The sequence below is a fragment of the Centroberyx affinis genome, unplaced genomic scaffold, assembly GCF_046629955.1.
Source record: "Centroberyx affinis isolate AG114_WGS23_722 - 3 ecotype Tasmania unplaced genomic scaffold, CSIRO-AGI_Caff_v1 ptg000772l_1, whole genome shotgun sequence".
Classification (NCBI taxonomy): Eukaryota; Metazoa; Chordata; class Actinopteri; order Beryciformes; family Berycidae; genus Centroberyx; species Centroberyx affinis.
Window position 1 is genome coordinate 163,484 of NW_027279380.1, and position 24,193 is coordinate 187,676.

Consider the following 24,193-nt stretch of genomic DNA (forward strand, 5'->3'; position numbering starts at 1 on the left):
GGCAACCGCATCATCATGGGAAAGAACCATGTGTTCCGGTTCAACCACCCCGAACAGGCCAGGGCCGAGCGGGAGAAGACCCCGTCGGCTGAAACCCCCGTGGAGCCAGTGGACTGGACCTTTGCCCAGCGGGAGCTGCTGGAGAAGCAGGGCATCGACATGAAGCACGAGATGGAGAAAAGGTATAGGATCCAGACATAAGTGGAATTTGAATGGGTGCCCCCATGGCCAACAATGTACAGAGTCTCTTGGAATATATTAATATTGGTAAAAAGAAAAAATACTCATAAGGAAAATAAGAATATTATGAACAATCATCGACCATTTTTTGTCGCTAATTCACTCTTATGACAGTAATTGAGAAATTTGCAAAGCTGAAATCTAGAAAAATGAATTTGTAGTCTTGGCAGGTCAATATGGCAGATTTGGGGGAAAAAACGAGTGATATTGTGGCACTTACATGACTTAATGTGAATTGATAAATAAATACACCATATTTTGGCTAAACGTTCATGTTGTTTTGACAGATCACTGGGAATTAGTGCTGCATTTTCTGTAGCATAATAATGAGAATTTTCACTGTAATTTCTAATATGGATTGTGTATTATGAATTGTGTAATGAGCTTTTGAATACTTTTTTAATTTGTCTAGACTCACTGAGATGGAGATCTTGTACAAAAAGGAGAAGGAAGAAGCAGACCAACTTCTGGAACAACAGAGACTGGTGAGTTCAAGTGTTAAGAATCAGGCTGGAATTCAATCAAACCCACTTTATAGACTTTATGTAGTCTAATGTTGCCAGTAAGAAGTCATCGTGCTAGAAGTTCATGTAGCCAACTTTGTAATAACTGCAGGGTGGGTTTAATAGAAGCCAAGCCTGAACTTTGATGATGCTCTTTTGAAGTTGTAGTAGTTTCTGGAGTGACCCAAATGACTTGCTAGTTGTGTGATTGTTTTGAGTGAAATGTACTTTAGAATGCACTGTTTGTCTAAAGTGGGTTACAAAGTTAAAGCATGGTTTCTCGATGGTTAATATATAATTGGATAGCTAAGTTTTTGTTTTTTGGACAATGGTTTTGCTTTTGCTCCGTTGAAGTCTTGACTAGTACTAATTCTCACTCTGAGCTCTGACACTTTTTGAGATTCTGTTGTGTGTGTGTGAATCACACTTTTACTCCTAGCGCATGTCTGTTCTTCTTGCATGGAAGTTAAAATCTACTTGTTCTGGTTTGAGATAGTTGAGCTTTTACCCCCCCAATCCCCTTGATTCTTGAGTTTGACTGATTTTCTGTAGCAATTTGATTCAGTGAGAATTAGATTGTAAAGCTTTCCCCTTTCCAAATCCCTGTTTTCACTTTTCTTGTGTCTTCTAGAGTGGAACTGAATCTTGCAAAACAGCACCTTAGAGCAGAATGTTCATTTGATATGAAGGTCAAAATTGATTTAAAGCCGATTTAACATGATCAATATCGAAACAAATAGTCTTGTTTTTATGAAATGACGCTGCTTTTGCATGGTTCATGTTAATAGCATGTTTTCTTAACTCATTCAGTACTGGTTCTGGACTAAGTTGCAGTGTTTGCTGTTGAGCTGGTCAACCTTGAGGTCGCTGTTGATTTGCTTGGATTAGATTTCTACTCTAGTTTTCTCGCTCTGTTTTGTCCTGAGTTCTCATCTCTTCAATGCAGTTGCTGACATGTACAATGCATTGTGATAACAAAAAATCCTGCTGTAGTTTTTGAAGGATAGCGACAATGTGGTTTCTCATTGACTTCTTTGGCTACCTCCCTTTGCTAGCCTTACCTGGTGTCTTTGTAGCACACTGAGGGCATGGCTCAACAACAGAGTTATTACTGCTCGCAATTGAATCAATGAATCACAGACCTCTTCCATACTCTGGTGGTTTTATGTGCAGAACTACAGGCACAGTGTTCAGACTCCCAATGACATATAACATGTCCAGTTCTAGTCATAGATACATTGTCATACACAAGATTTGAAGTATCTGTTCCAACTGGTTGTGATCTGTAATGTCCTTTGTCTACAAAAAATGAGAAACTGCATTTTTTTTTCAACTAACATCTTTCTTGTAGTGGATTAACACTTAACCTCACTTCTGCCTGTCCTCTCTCTACTGGCTTTCCGATAAAACTGCAACAACACTCTTGTCTTCTAACTCACTGCTAATACTAAAGCCACTCAAATCTTCTGGACTTCTAAAGGGGAAAAGCTCCAAAATCCATCTACGTTTTTTGCATGCCATTGTAGCATGTTTGGGATCCAGCTGTCAAATATCCAAATTTTCAATTATGAAGAGGAATATCACAAAATAATACAGAAGTGCTCCAATCATCAACTATTCTCTGTTCTGTTTATATTTTTTTCTAATCACGATAGTCATGCTTTACCTTTACTTTTAATATCAATATGCAACATTGGGAACTATATTGGCCTAGTTGAATTCCCCATTTTTGAAATCACTTATTTGCGTGCTAGCATTTTGTTGGCATGTAAAGTAATACCAACAATAGGTGAAAGTATTTATAGTAAAGATGATTTAATTCATATCCAATAACAATTTCACTAGCCAAAATATTAGAAAGGCAAAATGAGAAGAAAGTCAATGGAAGCCACTGTCTATGCTAGATTTTCCTTTTAAGCTGTTTTACCTAAAACTTGATTTTATCTTGGACATATTTTTCTGGGAATGATATTGCATGTTGCCATACATCTTGTACAGTAATGATGTATGCAAAATTTTTAGATGACGTTGTTATTACACTGTAAGAGTCATCTAGGTAAATGTCCTAAATCTCAGAATCCTGAACATCAGAATCCTGTCCTGGCTCTTGAATATTATGTTGGCGATCCGATTTGACCAAGAGCTTTACTCATAATAGAAGTTCCCATGTTGCATATTCATACTTGTATTCATTCCTTTTTAAAAAGCCATCCTTCTTCTCTTTGATTTCCCATTGTAATTTCTCCTTTTTGTTGGGAACCATTTGGTTTGTTTCCTGTTTTGTTTTCTCAAGGATGGCGACTCTGATAGTGGGGATGACTCAGATAAGAGGTCTTGTGAAGAGAGTTGGAGACTGATCACTTCCTTGAGAGAAAAGCTGCCCCCCAGCAAGCTACAAACCATAGTGAAAAAGTGTGGATTACCCAGCAGTGGGAAGAGAAGAGAGCCAGTTAAAATGTACCAGATCCCTCAGCGCCGCCGCATCACCAAGGACTCCAAATGGGTGACCATCTCTGACCTGAAGATCCAGGCGGTCAAGGAAATCTGTTACGAAGTAGCGCTCAACGACTTCCGCCACACACGGCAGGAAATTGAGGCACTGGCCATTGTAAAGATGAAGGAGCTGTGCGCTAGCTACAGCAAGAAGGACCCCAACGAGCGGGACTCGTGGCGGGCGGTGGCTCGGGATGTATGGGACACTGTAGGGGTTGGCGATGAGCGCATTGAGGATGTCATCACCAATGGGTCCCGAGCAGGAGGGGTTGTCATGGATGAACTGAAGGTGCACATTGACAAACTTGAGGACATCTTGCACGAGGTGAAGAAACAAAATAACATGAAGGACGAGGAGATCCGCGCTCTCAGGAACAAGATGGTCAAAATGGAAAAGGTCCTTCCATTCATCGCCCCAGAAAGTCAAGACAAGCCTCCCAGCATCAGCACCTCTACCAGCGCAGCTAGAACTCCCAGTCCTCGAGAAGGCAAACCTCCTGTGCCTGAAAAGCCTGATGGAGAGGAGGCAGAACTGCAAACAGGCCAAAGTGCAGGCGATGACTCGACCCTCAAACGAGGCCACATGCGTTGGATGCGTCAGGAGCAGGTACGCCTGAAGAACCTTCAACAACAAGAGATCTCCAAGCAGCTCCGCAGGCAATCCGGACCACATCGCTTCATACCCCCAGAAGACCGCAAGCTCCGCTTCCCCTTCAAAAGCAACCCCAAGCACCGCAACTCCTGGAGCCCAGGCACCCATATCATTATCACAGACGAGCAGGTCATCGAGCTGAAGGTGCCCAAAGAAGCTGTAGAGGAAGAAGAGGGAGAAGGCCAGGCTGAGGAAGGAGCATATTCTAGAGAAAGGATGGCTGCTTCGGTTATCCAAGTCAGTCCTCCACTGCCAAGCCCCTCAGTCCAGCGCAGAAGCAATGACTTGGAGCAGGGTCTAAGCCAGGGTTACAGACATAACCATAGGAACAACCAACATCAGCAGCCCCATGAACGAGGCCGTAGCAACTCCTTTAATCACCGCCAGCGGTCCTCTGGCTCAATGGAGTCACTGCAGCATGCCGAAACCAACAGGAGGCATTCGCAGGCTTTCTACCAGCCCCGCCACTACCAAAACCAGCCAGCACATCCCCAGCCACACCCCCAACAACAGCCTTGCCACTATAATAGCATGCCCTATACAGATGCCGGCTTCAATGGCTACCAGCAGTACCATCACACTGACCAAGCTAACCATCCAATCAACTTTCAGGCGCCTCCAAGAATGCGCAGGCAAATGTCTGCCCCCAACCTAAAAGCCAGCAGGGAGACAACAGTCTGAGAGGGACTTGTGGGATGAGGAACTAGTTGGATATACTTGTAGTAGGCAAATGCATTACAGATCACAACAGCTCAGAATCATGTGTCAGACAGCTAGAACTGTGACTTTTGCACTTGAACAGTGTGTTATTGGTTGATCCAAATTTGAATTGTATGTATTATAAGAAGACATTTTATCATCACCATAATCTTTGCCGTTGTATCAGTTGTGCTGCATTGTGTGTTCTGTCAACACTTGCATTGGGAGAACTGTCATAAGGAATCGAAGCCAACAGATGATGAGGGGACTTGTTTTCAAAAGAGACATGCCATGCCTATTCTGTATATTTTTCAGCAGGTGTGAGGATTCATCAATCATGCTTTGATTTGCCAAAACATATTCATGGTTGAATTTCTGAGTTTACATCTTTACCATTTTAGTATTGATTTATCATGAATGTTTTGAGCCATTATGAACACATTAAAGTACCCAATAGTCATCAAAGCTTTTGTGGTAGCCCAAGGTAAGAACAGAAAACACCCTACATTTATTTCTGTCTGTGTATCCCTGTGATTGAATGTTGGGCTAGAGGAATCATTTTCCTTTACTAGTTAACATTTTCTGTCCAGCATAAATCTTCATTGGCCTAGATCTGGAATCAAGGGACCAGTAGGTTGGACATTTTAAAATTAATTATAGTGGCTTGATGCCACTAGTCCATTACGTGCCATTTGAATGGAGACTGAAACAGTGGTAAAAGAAAGCGGTATTCAAAAAGTGCCTTTTGATTCATTAACATCATTAATAATTAATGACCTCTTCTCCAATTTTTCCTTTGCCTTCCTTTTGATCCAGTGCTTAACATGTACTTCTGAAAAGAATACTGAAGTTTTCACCTACAGTTCACAAAAGAAAACTATCTACCAAAACTAACTAAAACTAACTTTTTAGTAGTAACATACTGATTTATTAGAATTCTAAATAAATTAAGAAGCCACTTAGTTGCTTGATTTCAAACGTATTTTTTTAAAATTAAAAATGACACTACACATTCTTTTTTATTTCATACGTATGACTGCCACCCTACTTGTATTACAGACACTACTTTGCACTTCAAGTCATCGATAAGCTGTATAATCAGTTATTTTATGAGTACACAAATGTTTATGTTGAGCAATAAGTTAAACAAAATTCTTGAAAATGTAGGTTTTTTTAAGTTCCTTTTTGAAACTACCACATTTTATGTGTTGGTATATTTTCCCACCAGGATGTTTTCACTAATGCCATGATGCTAAGTTCTCTCTAAAATCTTGAAGTCCATTAAAGACCCCATGAAATGAAAAATTACTTGGTAGAATTGCTATGCGATGTACCCAACCATAAGGTAGGTGGCATGGGGGATGACACAGCCCAAAAAATGTAACAAAAAATATGCCTACGTGAAAGTTGCAGTCAAACCAGTCCAAAATAATTTTCCCCACTCTTCCTGTAGAAACCACAAATCATAGACTGAGCTCTGATTTCTGTTTCATGTGGTCTTAAAAATTACATTTTGGTTTTATGGCTCACTGAGTAAGCACACAGAGTACAGCTTCTTTGAAATGGATGTCCAACAGGGTGTTGTCATGGTTCCCAAAGACTCGCCTTGAAAAATGTTGGAGGGAGGACAAAGAATTGAAGTGTTTGCATAATGTTATTCATGAGAAGTATCCATGTCAAATGAGATTTTGAAGACTGCTATGTTTTAGTTTTATCAAATGCCACATACCCATACAATCCTGATAGATCTATCCGATTAAGATAAAGTCTGTGAATCAGTCGTCCACGTCAGTTTTTTGGCCTCTGTGCTGTGGCTGAGGCTTGTTTGAATGAGCAGCAAGTCTGCCTGTCAATCTGTCTTATCCTTGCTGCTTTCTTAGCTTTAAAAGAACCCAGTGATTATAACAGTTTCACACCAGTTGACCTTCAAACCATTTTAGAGAAACAAAACGGCACACAGCAGTATCACAAGATATGTTTGAGGACTATCAAAAAGTTAAACTTGGGTTCAGAATGATGAAACGATTTTCTATCTTTTATCTTTTTCTAAGTTTTGACAATAGTATATATATTCTGCCTTACTATGTTGTAACACAAACCAAATGTTATAATGATATATCTATATATATATAAGCCTAATCTCTCCACCCGACGCTATTCTTTCAGCATTAAGTGCTCATTTCTTTATGACTATCTTTGCATGCCATTGCTTCCATTTTTTCATGCCCCAATAAGTGCTCCTTTAAAGAATGTTATTTAACGCATGCTCTGGTGCTGACAGCTACCAGGTAAGCTGGAAAAGTATACAACATCAAATGGACAATGTACAGTATACTGTTCTTTTGAAATATACATATATGTCTGTGTTAGATCTCAGTTCTAAGTGTCTGTTGAGTGTTGTACGTCTACTATCTGAATCTGCAATATCAAGTGCCTCATTGTGGCTGTGTACCAAGTTGTGATGCTCCTTAATCAAGCACTTTGTGCAAACATACCTATTTGAGCAGTATTGTTCACAGGTTTAAAAAAAAAAAAAAAGGATATATTGAAACCCTGTGTTGCTGGAGGTTTATTTTCAAAGTATGACTGAAATAAAATGACATGTTCCAAATGCAGTTATTTGTTACCGTATATATGGTTGGTGTTCATTTTACCACTGTCAATGAAGGAGTTTAGAGACAGTTTGAATTAGATCTCTGCGTGCATGCACTATACAAGGGTGACACAGTTGCAGAGAAGACTAGACAGTTTGAGACGCTACAACAACTCAAGTCTGTGGTTCTGCAGTTCGAATAATAGTTTTAATTACGGTTTCCAAAACGATGATACATTTAAAACTAATATGCATGATTATGACTACAGAATTGTATCTACAAGTGTTAGAAAACTTTATGATTTAAGTCTTTTGTCGTTACTGCAATCATTAAAGACCACAGCATGACAATTTCTCATGTGCTCACTTATCATGAGATGGGGATGAAAGTTAGATTTGCTGTCATTTATCCCATTAACATCATTTTCAGGCAATACATTTAATCATTTCATCCTAGTAATTTGGATATTCAAGTTTTGAAACAACAGTTCATTTCAGTACACATTTCAGTGTTTCCATCGCCTCTAGCAGATCAATTTAATTAGAAATCGGATTTCAATAGAGTGTTTGAATCAAGTCTGCACATTCTGAGAATGCTTATGTAGCGTTGTCCCTAGTTTGCTTTTAGCTTGTTGGTAGGATTACAGCAGGGAGGAGGTTAATGATATATGAAAAGGCTGCATTGTCTTCCCAGAAGACACTGAACAAACAGGATGAGGTCATCCGGACCACAGCCTGTCCTGCACTGATGGCGCCCCTCATAGGATTACACTCGACTCAGCTTCTACCAGCACCTCTCCTCTTCCACTCCAGCCATTTCCCTCACATGATGTTTGTAAATCTAGTTGACTGAAAATGAAGAGTACCTTTCCAAAGTGCTGAATATCCGTCTTTGGGAGAAAAATCATTACCTAAGTTGATCATTCAATCTGTCGCTTGGAACTTAAACAACCCACTATCCTCTAAGTGCAATCATTTCCTTTAATTTTGTGTTATATTGCACTTTTTTTGGGAATGGATATCTAATTTTGGAACAAAACTCTTCAAATATTTCTGCTGCTTTAACTATTCAGTTGCAGGGTTATGGGTGTTTAATGATGGACACAGGATTTTTTGTGGCATTCATATATGTACTGTATATCCTCACAACAATGATGTTATTTTAAGTGAAAGTCTATAACCCCCAACTCCCACTACATTTTACACATACAATCTGACTAGGATCCAACATGCAGGTCTAGTAAAGTGAAGGAAAAACTGCCCACTCATTTCACATTTCATTACACATTTTATGAAATTGTAAACCCACTGTCATTTCACTTTTTGCAGTATTTGTTGTTGTTAAAAAATAATCTAAAGCTTCAGACTGGTTTAGCCTAGATGAGAATCATGTAGCTCAGCCACTGTGACTGACCAAAGTCTTCAAATCTAGTGTAGAAATTAAAGTCTGGATGAAGTATGGAATTTCAAAATGGAAAATTGGAAACGCTGAACACAAGCTGTGTACTGATTGCTGTGTGCTGCTGACGGCCGGCTCGGCTCGGCTCGGCTCGGCTCGGCTCCCCTCCTGTTGTTGTGGCTGATGGGCAGCTCTCCATGCTCCCTCTCTTCTTTCTCTCCTCTGTGCTGCTGTCCAGGTTTATGAGAGCAAGTTGCAGGAGCTTCAGAAACAGGTGGAAACCCGTTCGCTGGCAGCCGAGACACCTGACGAAGAAGACGAGGAAGAGGAGGAGGAGGAAGAAGGTGTGTATATTTTCAGCAAGCTTATGTCCTGCGAATGGGATGTATCAAAGCAGATATTATTGAATACAAAATAGGACAAATGAAAAGTTATATTTGATATGTAAACAACTATAAAGAATCACAAATCTTCTCTGACATCTATATTTTTTTATTTCACATTTTCTGTCCAGAGCCTAAACTACTGGGATGTGCGTATCGTATTTTCTCTCTCATAAACATCAAAAGGAAATCATATCACATGTAACTTAATTCAGTTTAATGAAAAGTTGTTAATATTACCATACTAATTACCCGCTGAGGGAATTCAGTCCATCCAGTTAATTAACATATCTTCTAATCCGCCTAAAAATGGAAAACGCACTACTAATGTAACTACTGATAATTACTACACACACATTTTACCGAGGTCAAAGTAAACCCGTGTTACTTGAAGTCTGTTTGAACTCTCTGTGTGTGTGTGTGTGTGTGTGTGTTTATGTGGATACACATCATGGTAACACACCGTCTCGTGTCGCCCTGCAGTGCCGTGGACGCAGCATGAGTTTGAGCTGGCTCAGTGGGCCTTCAGAAAGTGGAGGTACCATCAGTTCACCTCCCTCCGCGACCAGCTGTGGGGAAACGCCGTCTACCTGAAGGAGGCCAATGCCATCAGTGTGGAGCTGAAGAAGAAGGTAAACAACATTCCATTTAAATTTATCTACCCAATTATAATAATAACAAGTTAGGTTTGCCAGCTGTGACCGTCTTAGCAAATCATGTAGCAGGTGTAAGTATTTTTTTGTGACAGTCGTCATGGTTACAGAGGAGTGCTAGTAGTTTGTTTACAGTCTTGGATAATATCATCGCTACCTAGTGACGAGATCAATAGAGAACAGCAAAACGTCATATTGATGATCTCATTTATCATATTGCAATTGTAATGATTATTGAAAGATAAGATGAAACATTATTGATCCCAGTGGGGAAATTCAGCTGTTGTAGCAGCAAAAGTAATAGGATTCATCAGGGACAAATAGAATATAATCACAGAAATACAATATACACTAAGCAATTAAAACAGTAGAAATAATATAAACAATAGAGGAATACATATAATAATAGAATATTAACAATTGTGGGGTTAAATAATAAATAAAGTTTAATAAAAATTGTGTGGGCGTGTGATACTAAAGCGTGCTGGAGTAGTTGCGTGTGTCAATCTTCATTATAAATAAAGCATTTCAACAACTGATCCATTTCTGTATGTCCATATTACAGTAGATGACAAGATTTGAAGAGGTTGTAACAAGTTTGGCTGATTCTGATTGTGCTGAATAGCATAACATGACACCTACAGACGTGTGTCAGCCTCACAGCCATCCCACATGGCGTGTTGGGCTCTCTGACTCTAAAGCACGATGACGGCATTACCTGCTGACCAGAATCCTAAACCTACACCCACATGATGATGTCACGAAGGGCAGCACAAGGTTGATTAAGATTTCTATTCAGCCCAGACTGATGCTTGCGCTCTAATTAATGGGACGGTCGACTCAAAGCGTATGTTTGAGATAATGCAGGAGCCGGTCCTTTAAGTCATCCAGGTTGGGTTGTGATTTATTGTCAAAGATGAACAAACAGCATTTGTTATAAATCAGTCTGTTATGCTCCACCTTCCCCATCAGCAGAGCATTATGATTTATATTCTGATCGTAGCTGTATCGAGTGGTAGGCGCAGGGTGATAGATATTGGAGATGGGTCTTCTGTCACATAGATGTTTTAGGAGGGGGGGTTTATTTATCTTCAGGTTTCTGCCCGTCTCTTATTTATATCCAGTGTTGTTCTTTGGTTGAGCTCATTGCCCCCGCTGGACATCAGGCAGAGAAAGGCACAAAATGGAGGGAAGTATGGATTTGTGTGACCTTTCAACCTTGGTGTGTCTACAGTGATTAAGAGCCCTTCTGCAAAGAGCAATGAACCCTGCAGCGTCCTCTATGTCTTTGGATTGACTTAATGACTTATGCTTGTTTTTTTTCCCTTGGCTTGGCTTTTTTTTTTACTAACCACTCACTCTTTTCCTCCACTTCCCCAGGTTCAGTTCCAGTTTGTCTTGTTGACAGACACACTGTACTCTCCGCTGCCTCCTGAGCTCCTGCCCCCGGAGCCAGAGAAGGAGTGTGACTCCAGGCCTTTCCCCCGTACAGTGGTGGCTGTGGAGGTCCAAGACCTGAAGAATGGAGCCACACACTACTGGTCCCTGGAGAAGCTCAAGTAAGGCCCACACCATATCTTAAACTAGTCCTGGATTTAGTTACATTTGTTTCGAAGTGCAATATTGAGTCACACAAGAGCAATGTGTCATCCATTACGCACTTTAAGTGGTAGAAATCCCCTATCCTGCATCTACCATGCATGAGTTCTGGGGATGGGACAATGTATTGAAATTCAATATCGCAATACAAAAATGTGACAATACGTATCATGGGGCATAAAAATAAATCGCAATATTAGCTATATTTTATTCTGCTGTAGTAATCACAAATAAGATGGCTTGACCACCACAGTCTCACAAGCTCTCCATCCAAATTATATTATTTGCGCTTTGTAATGATATTGTTGTTTACATTCTAGCCAGCCAATGCCAATGCTGGAAAGATTTGTGGCTCAGAAATACACATAATTCTGCACAGTCATACTTTGTTGTCATTGTGCTCTTATTAATAACATTGTATCGTGGTTGTGTTGAATCGTGAGCCCCATTTCGCGTATTGAATCGTATCGTGAGAGAAGCATGTCTTCCCATCCCTAATGCAGCATTCACTGCACTTTTGCGCAAATGTTAAGAATTCTTGTATCTCAAACAGCAAATTTTTTCATGCTTCCTGGTGGTCAAAAAATACAACCAAAAGTGCAGCGCTACAGCAAGCACGCAATAAATTGTGAGACTTTGTGGTGACATCTGTAATTGTTCCTGCCTTTTTTTTCCTCCTGTGACAGCCGTTAAGTGAGCTGCACATTATCTTTCTGCTTCTCATTAATGCAAAGTGCGCTGTGCTGTGATTTGCAGGCAGCGGCTGGACCAGATGAGAGAGATGTATGACCGCGCCGGAGAGATGGCCTCCTCCAATCAGGAGGACGGCGAGGGCACTCTGACAGGAAGTGACCCCTTCTACGACCGCTTCCATTGGTTCAAACTAGTGGGGAGGTATGTAGCACAAACAACAGGGGGAAAAAAACACATATACACATCATTATACGCCACCAATTATGTAGTTGTGAATTGAGTAGCATTTGTTGTGCCTGTTGTTTCTCAGCAGTTTTAGTTATAAGTAATAGTAAGAGTGAAATTAAGTTAATTTATGCGTGTGAGATCAAAGTGTCTGGTTTTGTTTTTGTGGCCTACTCTCATATGATTTGGGTTCACTCGGGTGTCTAGGGAGCTTTTGTGAATCATGCATAAAATGTGTCTGTGCATTTACTTGCCTTCCTTTCCATTATTCATTTTCATGGTCCAATACTGTTACACTGATTCATTTTCTGTCATTAGAGCCATATGTTTCAATAATTTCACATTTTAGATAGCATTTTTTTATCATTTATGTCTGACGTTCTCATATTACTCATGTATATCCTGTTGTTTATTTATTTTTTGTTCGAGTTCTGTTCATAGTTTGATTTTCATGTGTGATTTTCATTTTGTGTTTTTTGATTTCATTTCATTTATCAATGCTGTTTTGTGTATTAAGATTCATTTTTGACCCGCATCATACCTTAAATTGTGTTTTTGCTTCAAAAACATAATACTGTGTCATTTTCATTTATGCTTCATATGATTTCGCTGTGTCTAATGCCATACCTGTGTTGAGATCATCCTTTTCCAGTTCATACAAAAGCTTGTTAACAACATAGTGGATTTGGATAATGTAGAAAGAGCATTTTGTATTCTATCCTTTTTCAGCCAGTGCACATTAGCAGATTCACAGGCTAATCCTGTTACAGTGGCATTTCACTTTGGTACACAATTTCCATATTTCAATAGACTGGTGTGACTGCTGTTAACCTCTGATAATAGGTTAACAGCTCCTTAGAGAATGAATTCTTCACTGGCATTTGTGCATTTTTCTCTGCTTTTTTTTTCTGCTTTAGCTAACTTTCATATTTCGAGCAGGTACACAAATGTTAGCATGGGTCTTCTTTACTGATTAACTGGGCAGCCAGCGTTGGTGGTTGATTGCTTAGCAACTCAAACAAAAAAAAACATACCACAGTAAACTATGTAAAGATATAATTTGTAGGAAAACTATGAATCTTATACCAAAGTTAAATATCACTTCTAAGCCGCAGTGATTTCTGTAACTCTCCAAACTCTTCTATAACTGGATTATTCCCTTTACTTGGTTCTTGCCACTGCTCCCAAACCACCAACCCCCCCCACCCATCCCTTTTTACCCCCTATTCCCGCCCCCCTCCCTCAGCTCCCCCATCTTCCACGGTTGCGTTAACGAGCGCCTGGCTGACCGCACGCCCTCGCCCACCTTCTCCACCACCGACTCGGAGATCACCGAGCTGGCTGACGAGCGCCAGAGCGAGATGTCCGACTTGATCGACGACGAGGCGTTCGTGGACGACACCAGCTCCGACGCCGGCACGGAGGAGGGCTCGGACATCTTCAGCGACGGCCAGGACCCCTTCTACGACCGCTCCCCCTGGTTCATCCTGGTGGGAAGGTTGGTGACCGGCCACGGCATCCCCACCTCCACCTCCTCCACACTCAGGCTGGGACAGGAGGCTGGGCGGGTGCTGGCTGGGTTTAGTGTCGTTTCTTCATTTGCACAGATGTAGAACACAGTGAAGGGATTAAAAACACACAGATAATATAACACATGCCATTTGCTGGATGCTTTTTATTCAAAGCACCTAACATAAATTTTTAGAATGAGTGGCCACAGTGAGAAAAAATTATAAAATGATTGAGAAAAACGACTAATAGATAGTGGGAAGAAATGTAGGATAAAGCAAAACAACAAAGGCAGAAAGATGAAAAAAAAAACAGATTTGTGCAGGTAAGAAAAAAATGCTATAGGGCTTATAAAACATCTCACCTCAAAATGAATAAAAGTAAGAAATAAAAAAGAGTATACAAGATTTATACAAGATAGTATTGTAGACATGACTACAATACACCACATCATTAAACAGTGGTGTTAAACGTTTGAAACAGGATTCTTAGATGAATTTATGTTCTTTCAAATATATGTCTGTGAAGATGGTGAAATAGGGATAGACAGATTTTACCCCCAACAGCTTATATCCAATAAAGCATCGTCATTTTACATATCTTTTCCTGGAACAGGGTGAATGAGTGATCAAAAGCAGTGTTATTTCAGGCCAAGTCAGAAGCTGAGAGATACGAGCAAATAAGTATATCACTTATTAATTTAGAGAGAATCACAAAAAAAACCCTCCACGGTGCAAGAATCATTTCAAAATCAGATCTTCTATTCATTGCAGCCTTGAAGAGATAAATTGGAACAGTTTTGAATTTAATACGATTAGTCACCCTTCTGCGAGGACGGGCCTACTTTGTGTGAGTTTCATTTAATTTCGCGTCAGTTCCCAAGAAATTGAAAAAGCCAGCATCCTTTTCTCTCCACCTCCTCCCAGCATGGTGTTTCATCCCCTGCCACCATCGCAGTACTGACTGTATTAACTCCCATCTGTGTGTGAAGTATTTGCCGTGGCGAAGTTTATTAGCTGTCTGTCATTTTTTATGTCTGTCAGTTGTTCTTTTTTTCATCATTTGAACCCTGTTTGATTGTCTGTTTTGATTTATTTAAATGCTGGTTCAACCGTTTGTTTTTATACCTTCTGTTTACCTTCTGTTTTAACACTGTACTGGGACTGTATTAACACAGTGGTAGTTGGCATTCACATAATCATGCTTGCTTGTAGTATATTTGTTTCACTACAATGTTAAGAATAAATAGAAATAGTACGCTGTAGCAGCATTTGAAATCACAGCACACCTTGTGTCCAGCCTGTAGCCACAGTGTTGTAAACATCACAGCTCTGTAATAAACACAGCATGCCAATCCCAGAATAAGACGGCAGATCAATGCAGGCTTCAACCCAGCCAGACTCCCTGCGCTGTGGTCTTAACAGCCGTGGCGCACTACCTGCGTCAGCGTGACTTCAGAGATTTGGCAGAGCGATATCTCTCCTCCGCCTTGGCCTTGAGTTTCCTGCAAAGGGAGGGGAGGGAGAGAGGGAGAGGAGAGGGAGGGGAGGGAGAGAGGGAGAGGAGAGGAGAGGAGAGGAGAGGAGAGGAGAGGAGAGGAGAGGGAGGGGCGGCGGAGCGAGAAAGAGTAGGTCACCAGGGGTGCAGCAAATCAACTCCCACAAAACCAAATGTCAGTGTGTGTGTGCGTTTGTGTGTGTGACTAAAGCTAACGCTGTCGTACCACAACACAATAAACCACTCTCTTACTACTGCTGCATCTCAATTGATCTTTCATTACTCCTGCTGTGTGCTGTCTTTACAGTTTCAACATAAAGTGGAAGGTTTAAGCTGCTTTGATTTCATGTGTGATTTTATTTTCTGTCTTTTTTTTTGTTTTTGTTTTTTTGGCTTATCCTCTAACAGTAACATATTAAGTGTCACTAATTTATTGCAATGTGTTGTTGCAGTCATTCATCTGTTGTTACTTATTGGAAGTTGAATCAAATGTTTCTTCCTTTTGTGCATATTATAAGAGGTTTGAGTCACCAGGATGAGTCATAGTTATTGCTCTATAGATTTTATACATTGCTCTATAGATTTTCTGTCTCCATGTGACTAATGAGATATTTATCAATAAGTGGATGTCTGATTTCCTTGTGTTAGGCATAATTAAATGTAACAGATGAAATTACAATTCTAAAACATAAAAACGTCACACTTCACAAAATATCTTCATTTTGTCTTAAAATGAATACCGACTATACAATGCGGCAGCTGTTCCTAAGCAGAGTAGAATCAGGTTTTCAGTTCTCCCTCTCACTCTTTACTCGCAGAGCTTTTGTGTACCTGAGCAACCTGCTGTACCCTGTACCCCTGGTTCACCGTGTTGCCATAGTGACAGAGAAGGGCGAAGTGCGTGGTTTCCTGCGTGTCGGGGTCCAGGCTATTGCCGGTGAGTAGCTCAAGCTGTTCTCAAATAAGCATAACGACAAGCCCTTTGAGATTCCCTCTGTGTAAAGGTTTACCCGTCCTAGTTTTCAATTTTTGCTCTTTGAAAATGTTTTTAGAATGTGATTTTTTTTATATTAAAGGGGCGTTAGAGTTATAAAAGCTAGAAAAACATTGGTATTGATCAACAACCCTATCAAACCTGCGCAGATGTATTATCTAAAAATCATACTTATTGCCCCTTCAATTAATATTCATCTATTAGTGTCATATGGTGTAACATTATATTTGTATCACATTGTTTTTGCCTTTTCTACACTACTTGATTCCAAAGCATTTTTCACTCAAACTAAACCATAACCAGGCAAACAGATGCAACTCAAGTCCAACTCTGTTTGGATATTGATATGAAAATGTTCACAGTGCCCTCAAAGCCGCTGATCTAACAGCAGACAGAATTCCCTGAGTTTCTTTCTGTATTCTGCTTGATGTGCTTTGATAACTTCAGTCGGCTCCGTGCCTGTGATAGTTTCTGATGAGAGGATGACTTGTCTCTCTGTAGCTGATGAGGAGGCTCCAGACTACGGGTCAGGAGTGAGACAGTCAGGAACCGCCAAGATTTCCTTTGATGATGAGTACTTCAAAAAGGTAAGCCCCGAGTCAGACAAAGGTAGTTTCAAACTTGATGACACACTCTTTTTTTGTTGTTGTTGTTGTTTGGTACAGTCTTTAGGTTAAAAACAATGAAGTCAGCACAGGAGGTCAGAATGAGGTTGTGTTTTGTTGTTTTTATATCACTTTTGCTAAGGAATCTACTGTCCCAGTCATATCTGAATGGGTGAATAAGTAGATGGAATAGCAAATGTAATTTTTCAACCTTATTTATCCATTATTGAACAAATAATATTAAAAACACCTTCTTACACAGGTGCAGGTTTGATTGACTGTTTTATTTCTCTCAATCAGCTATATGTTAATGTCCTTCCTCCTCTTCCTCTCTCTCCGTCCAATCAGAATGACTTCCCCTCCATGGTTATGACCCACTCCGGCTTGTCCCTTGAGGAGCTGCGCATTGTGGAGGGTCAGGGCCAGAGTTCAGAGGTCATCACGCCCTCGGAGGAGCTCAACAGAATCAATGACATGGGTACGGCTGCTAGACCTTCACCTCTCCGCTCGTAAATATCAGAGCTCACAGCCCAGTGGGAAACACGCTGGGCAGATGGTCCTATTGAATGCAAAAGGACGACTTAAAACGGTTTGATGCAGGCTGAGAGACATGGAGGGGGATAGCAGGTTTAGTTATGGAAATGAGTCTCATGCAGTAATTTGCGGTTGGACTGTGAAGGAATGTATACAAAGGCTATTTGATGAGCGAACAGCAGACTTTGCTCTACAAATCACAAGCTTGATAACTTGTGTAGCAACCAGTGGCGACTGTATTGTGTAGAGCCACGTATTCATATGCAGATCGCATTGCCTGTCAAGTTCAGCGTCAGGTCATTTCCAGGACGAGTCCTAACCTTCCCCTGCGGTTCTCCTCAGACCTGAAGCTGGGGAACGTGGTGGAGACCAAGCTGAGCCATGGCGAGGGTCTGGCAGGCCAGCTGGAGGTGGGCAGCATCTTCACCTTCCGTGTGACCGTGCTGCAGGCCAGCGGCATCCTGCCCGAATACGCCGACATCTTCTGCCAGTTCAAGTGAGTTTACTCTGATAACTTAAATTATAGTATCACAGCTTTACAGTTGTATGTGCAGCATGTGCTGTGTTAAGAAATATATATGTGACGAATTAAAATATAGCAGTAATGACAAAACATAATGAAAAAATATGTTATACCATTTTCTTGAAGTTACAATTGTCGTAAAATAAAAGTAAACCATTAGCAATCAACTACAATAAATGGAAGACACAAGAGACTACTGCCTAGATATACTGCGTATCACAACAATTCATAAAAGCCAGTAAGTACACCATCAAATTGAAATCAAAAGGACGACCAATACGGCTTTCTCTTGATGGCACACTCAAAAACCAACAAACTAATTCATAATGCTAATATAGGACAACAAGAGCAATAACAAGTTATCAGCTAAATGCTAAAAGTTGATCAAATTCAGGTTTCTTTTCCACAATAACATGCGACACATCGATGACAGTTTCTGTTCTGTCCTCAGTTTCCTGCATCGCCATGATGAGGCGTTCTCCACTGAGCCTCTGAAGAACACAGGCAAAGGAGCTCCGCTGGGCTTCTACCATGTGCAGAATGTGAGTGTACACACAAACACAAACACACACACACAAACACACACACACACACACACACACACACATACAAACAATTTAACATTATGTTTGTAATTTTTGATAACTCCTCCTTTGTTGTCCTCTCTGTTCAGGTTTCAGTAGAGGTGACAGAGTCGTTCATTGAGTACATCAAGACCAAACCCATCGTGTTTGAAGTGTTCGGTCACTACCAGCAGCATCCTCTGCACCATCATGGCCAGGACCTCATGAGGTCAGTGGGATTAAGATAACGATCCTTCTATGGAGATATAGCACCAAAGAATGTTTTACTAGTGGAACCAGTTACTTGCATCCTGCTAAAATACCTTAAATGTACTTTACAAATAGAGAGTGTATGTAATGTTGAGTTATTTGTTATTTTTTTCCTACCAGTCCTCCTACACCATCAAGGAAGTACTATCCTATTCCTATGCCGCTGTCTAAGCCAGGTAAGGATTTCATAGTTATTACACCACATAGCTGCAAAATGGTTCTGTACGTTTCACCATCATTACAGCATTTTTTTCTGTTCATCATGGTTATGTTGGCATGCCTCCTATTTCCTTACACTTGTTCTTTTTCATTTCTCGCTTCCTTTGGATTTTTTTGTCTTTTCCAACACTTCATCATTCCCTCACAATCCATATACACAACTCCTCCATCTTCCCTCTGCCGCCTCTCCTCTTTCGATCATTCTCACCACTCGCCCCCCGTATCACACATTGCAACCCCAGACCACGCCCGTAAGATAGAGTTGGTCCGCTACCTGATGAGCGGCTATGTGAACGGCCAGGTGCTGGACACGCTGTCTGAGCACGCCAACGCTCTGGCCTCCACTGCTGTGGCCAGCCTGGACGACGGGGCTGACCAGCTCTCTCACTTCCCCTTCCTCCCGGTGCCCTTTGACCCCGTGCTAACCGTGCCCAGGCACCCTGGTTGGTACAGCGGACACTGTAGTCGCTAAAAGAGGAAGCAGTAGATGCACCTGTGTTGTACCCATTAGACTAGTGCTGTGCTGTGCTCTTGTGGTGCTTTGTGACTGCAGGCTATAGCAAGATATCGCTCCCCAGTGGTTCTGTGCGCTGCAACTTGCTGCAAGGCTATTTAGGTCTATTCAGCTCAGTCGTGTCGCTTACAAATGCGCCTGAGCTGACACCTATAGGTAAATCTGCTGCATATGCTGCGGATTAACTCATACAATAAAATAGAATATTTATCATAATCACACCGTATCACTGACATTGCATTCACAGCATGAAGCAGAATGCAGAGGCTTAAGCCTTACGGGCCCCTACCACAGTCCAATTACCTTTATTTTGGAATAATACATGCTCATTTCAGCCATATCTAAGGCTACTGAAGGCATATAGAATGTGTAGCTGTGTGCAGCAGAGATTAGGCTGTTTCAACAGGCACATAATCCTGATGTGTCAGACAGCAGGGTGTTGTCAGCGCGGGTGTAATCTGTGATTTAGCTCCTCATAGCACCTCAGTACGTGCAGCTGTTGGTTTTGAATATGATGTGTCATAGTCATTTCCCTTGTGCTTGTGTGTCCTGCTTTTTTCAGTGGTAATGGAATTTATAATTAACAGATCACTTAGATATTGGTTATTATATTTCTGTAGGCCAATGACTCCAAGGTTTTCACACCCATCACATTTCAATCTCCATTTACCTATCCAGTGAATATAGAAAGGACATGCATTTCTATCCTTTTTTTCTTCACTTCTCCCTTATGAAATTTAGGCGAATACCAGTGTGTCTTTTTATATTAAGGTTTATGTGTGTGTGTGTGTGTGTGTGTCAGTTCCAGCCACCAAGCTGAACACCATTACCAAGTCCAACCTGGGCCAGTGTGTCAGCAAGTACGACCTGCTGGTCTGGTTTGAGATCAGCGAGCTGGAGCCCACTGGAGAGTGAGTATCTGCACACACGTAGACACACACACACACACACACACACTACACACGTCCATACTCATGTTCACACACAATAACAAATGAAAGCTTTGCTGTATGTTCATCTGGACCAAAAATGTCATCTGATGTTCATTGTTCTTTTAAAAGAACAGATCCTCAAAATTTTACTATTTTAAAGGCTCAAGATATCCAATAAATTGAATAATATTTAATGGTAATGGTTTTACTTTCAAGCAGTAGGTGTCACAGATTTCAAATGTTTTAAGTGTCCTGACTCAGCATGACCTCTCTCTCTCCACCAGGTACATCCCAGCTGTAGTGGATCACAGCGGGGGATTGCCCTGCCACGGCACCTACCTACTGCATCAGGTACAGGAGCTCCACCCATTTCTTTATAGACATCCACATTAGTCGCTAGATCTATAAAATCAATGTGTGGACAAATTCAGATTTGACCTTTTCCTGTTAGCTTACAAAAACAGTTGGGGCCACCCTGTTTGCTTTCTTTCAAACCCATAAAACATGTCTCTTTTGTTATTAGGATGCTTACAAGCAACTTAATTATGTTCTAGCTGTGTGTTGCGGTCTACTCTAATCCTAAGCTCCTGTCTTCTTTGCTGCAGGGGATCCAGCGGAGGATCACGGTGACTCTCATCCATGAGAAGGGTAGCGAGCTCCACTGGAAGGACGTCCGTGAGCTGGTCGTGGGTGAGTGCTCCTCCCTCGGGGATTTACTGGTTCTACCTCACTACAGCGAGCAGGCACCAGAGAGACAAAAAACACTCTGTTCCCCCCGCTGGTGTTGAAGCACACCAGACTATCGCAGTTTGAGAGAACAGGATGTTGCTGTGTAACTGTTTCCTCATCCGCACAGCAAGATCAATGAATGCAGTGACAATATGATACGACACCTTTTATCGCCCTGAAGGAATTCAGTTTGTGTGGCCAGCACAGAAAATGTAGTGCATGACTTTTCATGGTTATACCAGTATGGAGAGTCTATTTATGCTCACTGATTCTGTTTCTGCTCAAGCCATCTCTCTCTTTAAGTAGGTTTATATAGCTGTTAGGACAAATGATTACAATTTTATTTTACTCATTTAGCTGCTGACAGTCTCATCCAGAACAACTGATATTGAGTGAGCAGGCATGAGTTTAGTGTCTTGCTCAAGGACACTTTGACAGGATATATGACAGTTAATGTACATACTGGCTGTAGTGGGGATTGAACTTGTTAGGTTTCAGTTACAGGACAATGTGTCTAACCATTAAACCGCCCTGCTGACCCAATTCAGCCATTATGCGTGCGATCTGAGCTGTTTTGATAGCAGTGATCTTGATCCGTTGTGCTGCTCTGTGCCCCACCAGGTCGCATCAGGAACAAGGCCGAGGTGGATGACAGCGCTGCTGACGCTGTCCTGTCCCTTAACATTATTTCTGCCAAGAACATCAAGTCATCCCACAACTCCAACAGGTAGGAGAAATGCCCCCATGATCTTTAGTTGAGCAATATTCGGATTACCTAAAATACAGTTTTACATACAAAATAGGACATAAACACAAGATTTCATAGTGTAAATACAGCCGTTTATATGTATTAAAATCTTATAGTCTTGTAAGGCATTGTGTGTGTAAGCACTGAAGTTTCATTGCTTACATTCTGTTTACAGTCACTATAGGCTTATATTGAATATAAACACATTTTAAAACAATGCAGCAAACAAGAGAAATAGTCAACTCAATTTATACTGCTGCAATCACATTACTGCCACATGGTTGGTTTCTTAATCTCAGAAGCAATCACAGTTTAGAAACAGAATGTGGCAATATCTTTAAGTCGTGTGTGTGTGTGTGTGTGTGTGTGTGTGTGTGTGTGTGTGTGTGTGTGTGTGTGCTCGCCTCTGTATTACTGAATGCACATTGGAGTCATTGCATGACCATTTCCATTTTCACTGCTGTTAATTTCTCTATTAATTTGCTCCATTGTTTCTGTTGCCTGACTGTTTCTGCTTCTCTCTTTTTTCTGTGTATTCTCTCTCCTCCTGCTGCGGCTGGACTCTTGATTTTGCTCAGGCTTTCTATTGATAAGGATATTGCTAGGTACCAGCAACCAGAGAACATAAAGCTCCTTCTGTGAAAGAGCTTTATGGCTCTCTTTAGTCCTATATAGTTATAGCAATAAGTTTTCCACAATTTATGTTTCATTGTCAAGTTTATTTTCCTAGCATGTTGCATTAGGACTGCCTTTATTTCCATCAATATTGAGTGTCTAAAAATACTAATAATTTGCATTGCTAATGATTTTTTGGACAAGTATTAAAGGCAGTCTTACGTGCAAATGCTACCCCTTTTGTGTTAGTTTGTGTTTTTTGATAACACTTTATTATTGAATACTACAAGCCAATTCAAACCACAGTGGTATGTTGATTGTCTTTGGCACTTGGATTCCAAGCGAATGCTTTCTTTCAGCTGTTCACACACTTTACAAGTCTTGAACCCATGAACAGCATGTGTAGGTAGACCAATGGGACACCAATAGGGCGGTTTGAGCCTGGCAGTCAGTCTGTAGGTCAGAGTGCCCCCTGCTGCTAAAGACAGGAACTGTATAGATGAGTCATCTGAAAGAACCTGTCTCTGACGTTCATCTTGGAGAGTAGACAGACACAGAACTATTAAATGATCTGACGTAAGAGAGCGATAAATTGATGTATCCTTTTCATTTATAGATCAGCAAAGCGGTCTGTTTGACTTCAATGAGGAATCTTCATTCCATCCCTTGACCTTGTTTCTAACGTAACACTGTCAGATTAGTCATGGCAGTTCATGTAATATCAATTTGATTGTTTTGAATTAGGAATGGGATATGAAAGATATTTTAAACAAGATTTTGTGTTTCCCTAATGTTGTAAGGGATACCATGTATACCATAGCTTTAACATGGCATACAGTACATTTTTCCCCAATTTCCCCGTTCTTGTTTGTGCCTGTTCTATCAAACAGGAAGCACGCCATGCTCTCAACACATTTCTTAACACTCTGCTTAACTAGTGTGGCTCCTGCTCATGATGTAACTATTCTCGAGGTCTCACCTCAGTGTGTTTCCTCGCATCCTGTCATCACTAGGGATGAGTGTGTGATGGAGGACTCCTTCAGTGTCTCACACACACACACACACACACACACACACTGGAATGTTGACTGTCTAATATCTGAGGAGTGTTCACAAGTCATCAACAAGTCTCACTTTACAAAATGATATGCTGCTACTTACTCTGTGATCTGCCCTGCTTTTGGTGTGGTGACTTATAGTTTAATCACTGCTACTGTATGCATCCACAGTCCTACACACTCTAGTGTTTGTGTAATGATCTTTCACAGTTGATTGTTAAGTGGTTTGACATTGCTAGCACTGCAGTCACAGAAGATAGTACTGTGTGGGTTGATTTCTCTCATTTGTTTGGAGCTAAAGAAGTTTTGCTTTGTCTCTTCAGGACTTTCTACCGTTTCGAGGCGGTGTGGGACAGCTCCCTGCACAACTCCCTCCTGCTCAACCGAGTCACTCCATATGGAGAGAAGATCTACATGACCCTGTCTGCATATCTGGAGGTCGGTGACTGCTCCACTATATTGGCTCCATTTAGCATCACGCCTCTCTTGAGCTTTGTACTTTACTGTTGCCAACATGGTTGACATGCTTACTGTGTCTCCTCTCGACAGCTTGACCACTGCATCCAGCCTGCCATTATTACCAAAGACATCTGCATGGTCTTCTACTCCCGAGACGCAAAGATCTCCCCTCCCCGTTCCCTTAGGAACCTCTTTGGGAGTGGGTACTCCAAAACCCCGGACTGGTAAGGCTGCCGGCTGCCATTTTGTGGCCATTTCTACCAATTAAAGACAGTTGGCATACACTCTCATT

At 41.1% G+C, this 24,193-nt stretch overlaps 1 protein-coding gene across 3 annotated transcripts in view; it reads left to right on the forward strand.

The window, feature by feature from the left end:
* Positions 1-24,193, forward strand: part of kif1b (kinesin family member 1B) — a 62,613-nt gene that overhangs the window by 34,156 nt on the left and 4,264 nt on the right. For 2 of the 3 annotated variants that reach the window (XM_071520139.1, XM_071520140.1), the window contains 3 exons: positions 2-182; positions 653-725; positions 3,037-7,195. In XM_071520139.1, coding sequence (XP_071376240.1) covers positions 2-182; positions 653-725; positions 3,037-4,569 — 1,787 coding nt within the window. In that variant the 3' untranslated portion in view covers positions 4,570-7,195. Of the gene's footprint in view, position 1; positions 183-652; positions 726-3,036; positions 7,196-8,817; positions 8,924-9,445; positions 9,595-10,995; positions 11,175-11,970; positions 12,109-13,378; positions 13,631-15,956; positions 16,076-16,633; positions 16,720-17,085; positions 17,216-17,613; positions 17,768-18,245; positions 18,337-18,467; positions 18,587-18,747; positions 18,804-20,162; positions 20,272-20,576; positions 20,644-20,897; positions 20,983-21,642; positions 21,749-23,765; positions 23,881-23,991; positions 24,126-24,193 lie in introns of those variants that run through there. The other variant, XM_071520138.1, reaches the window with a different exon arrangement.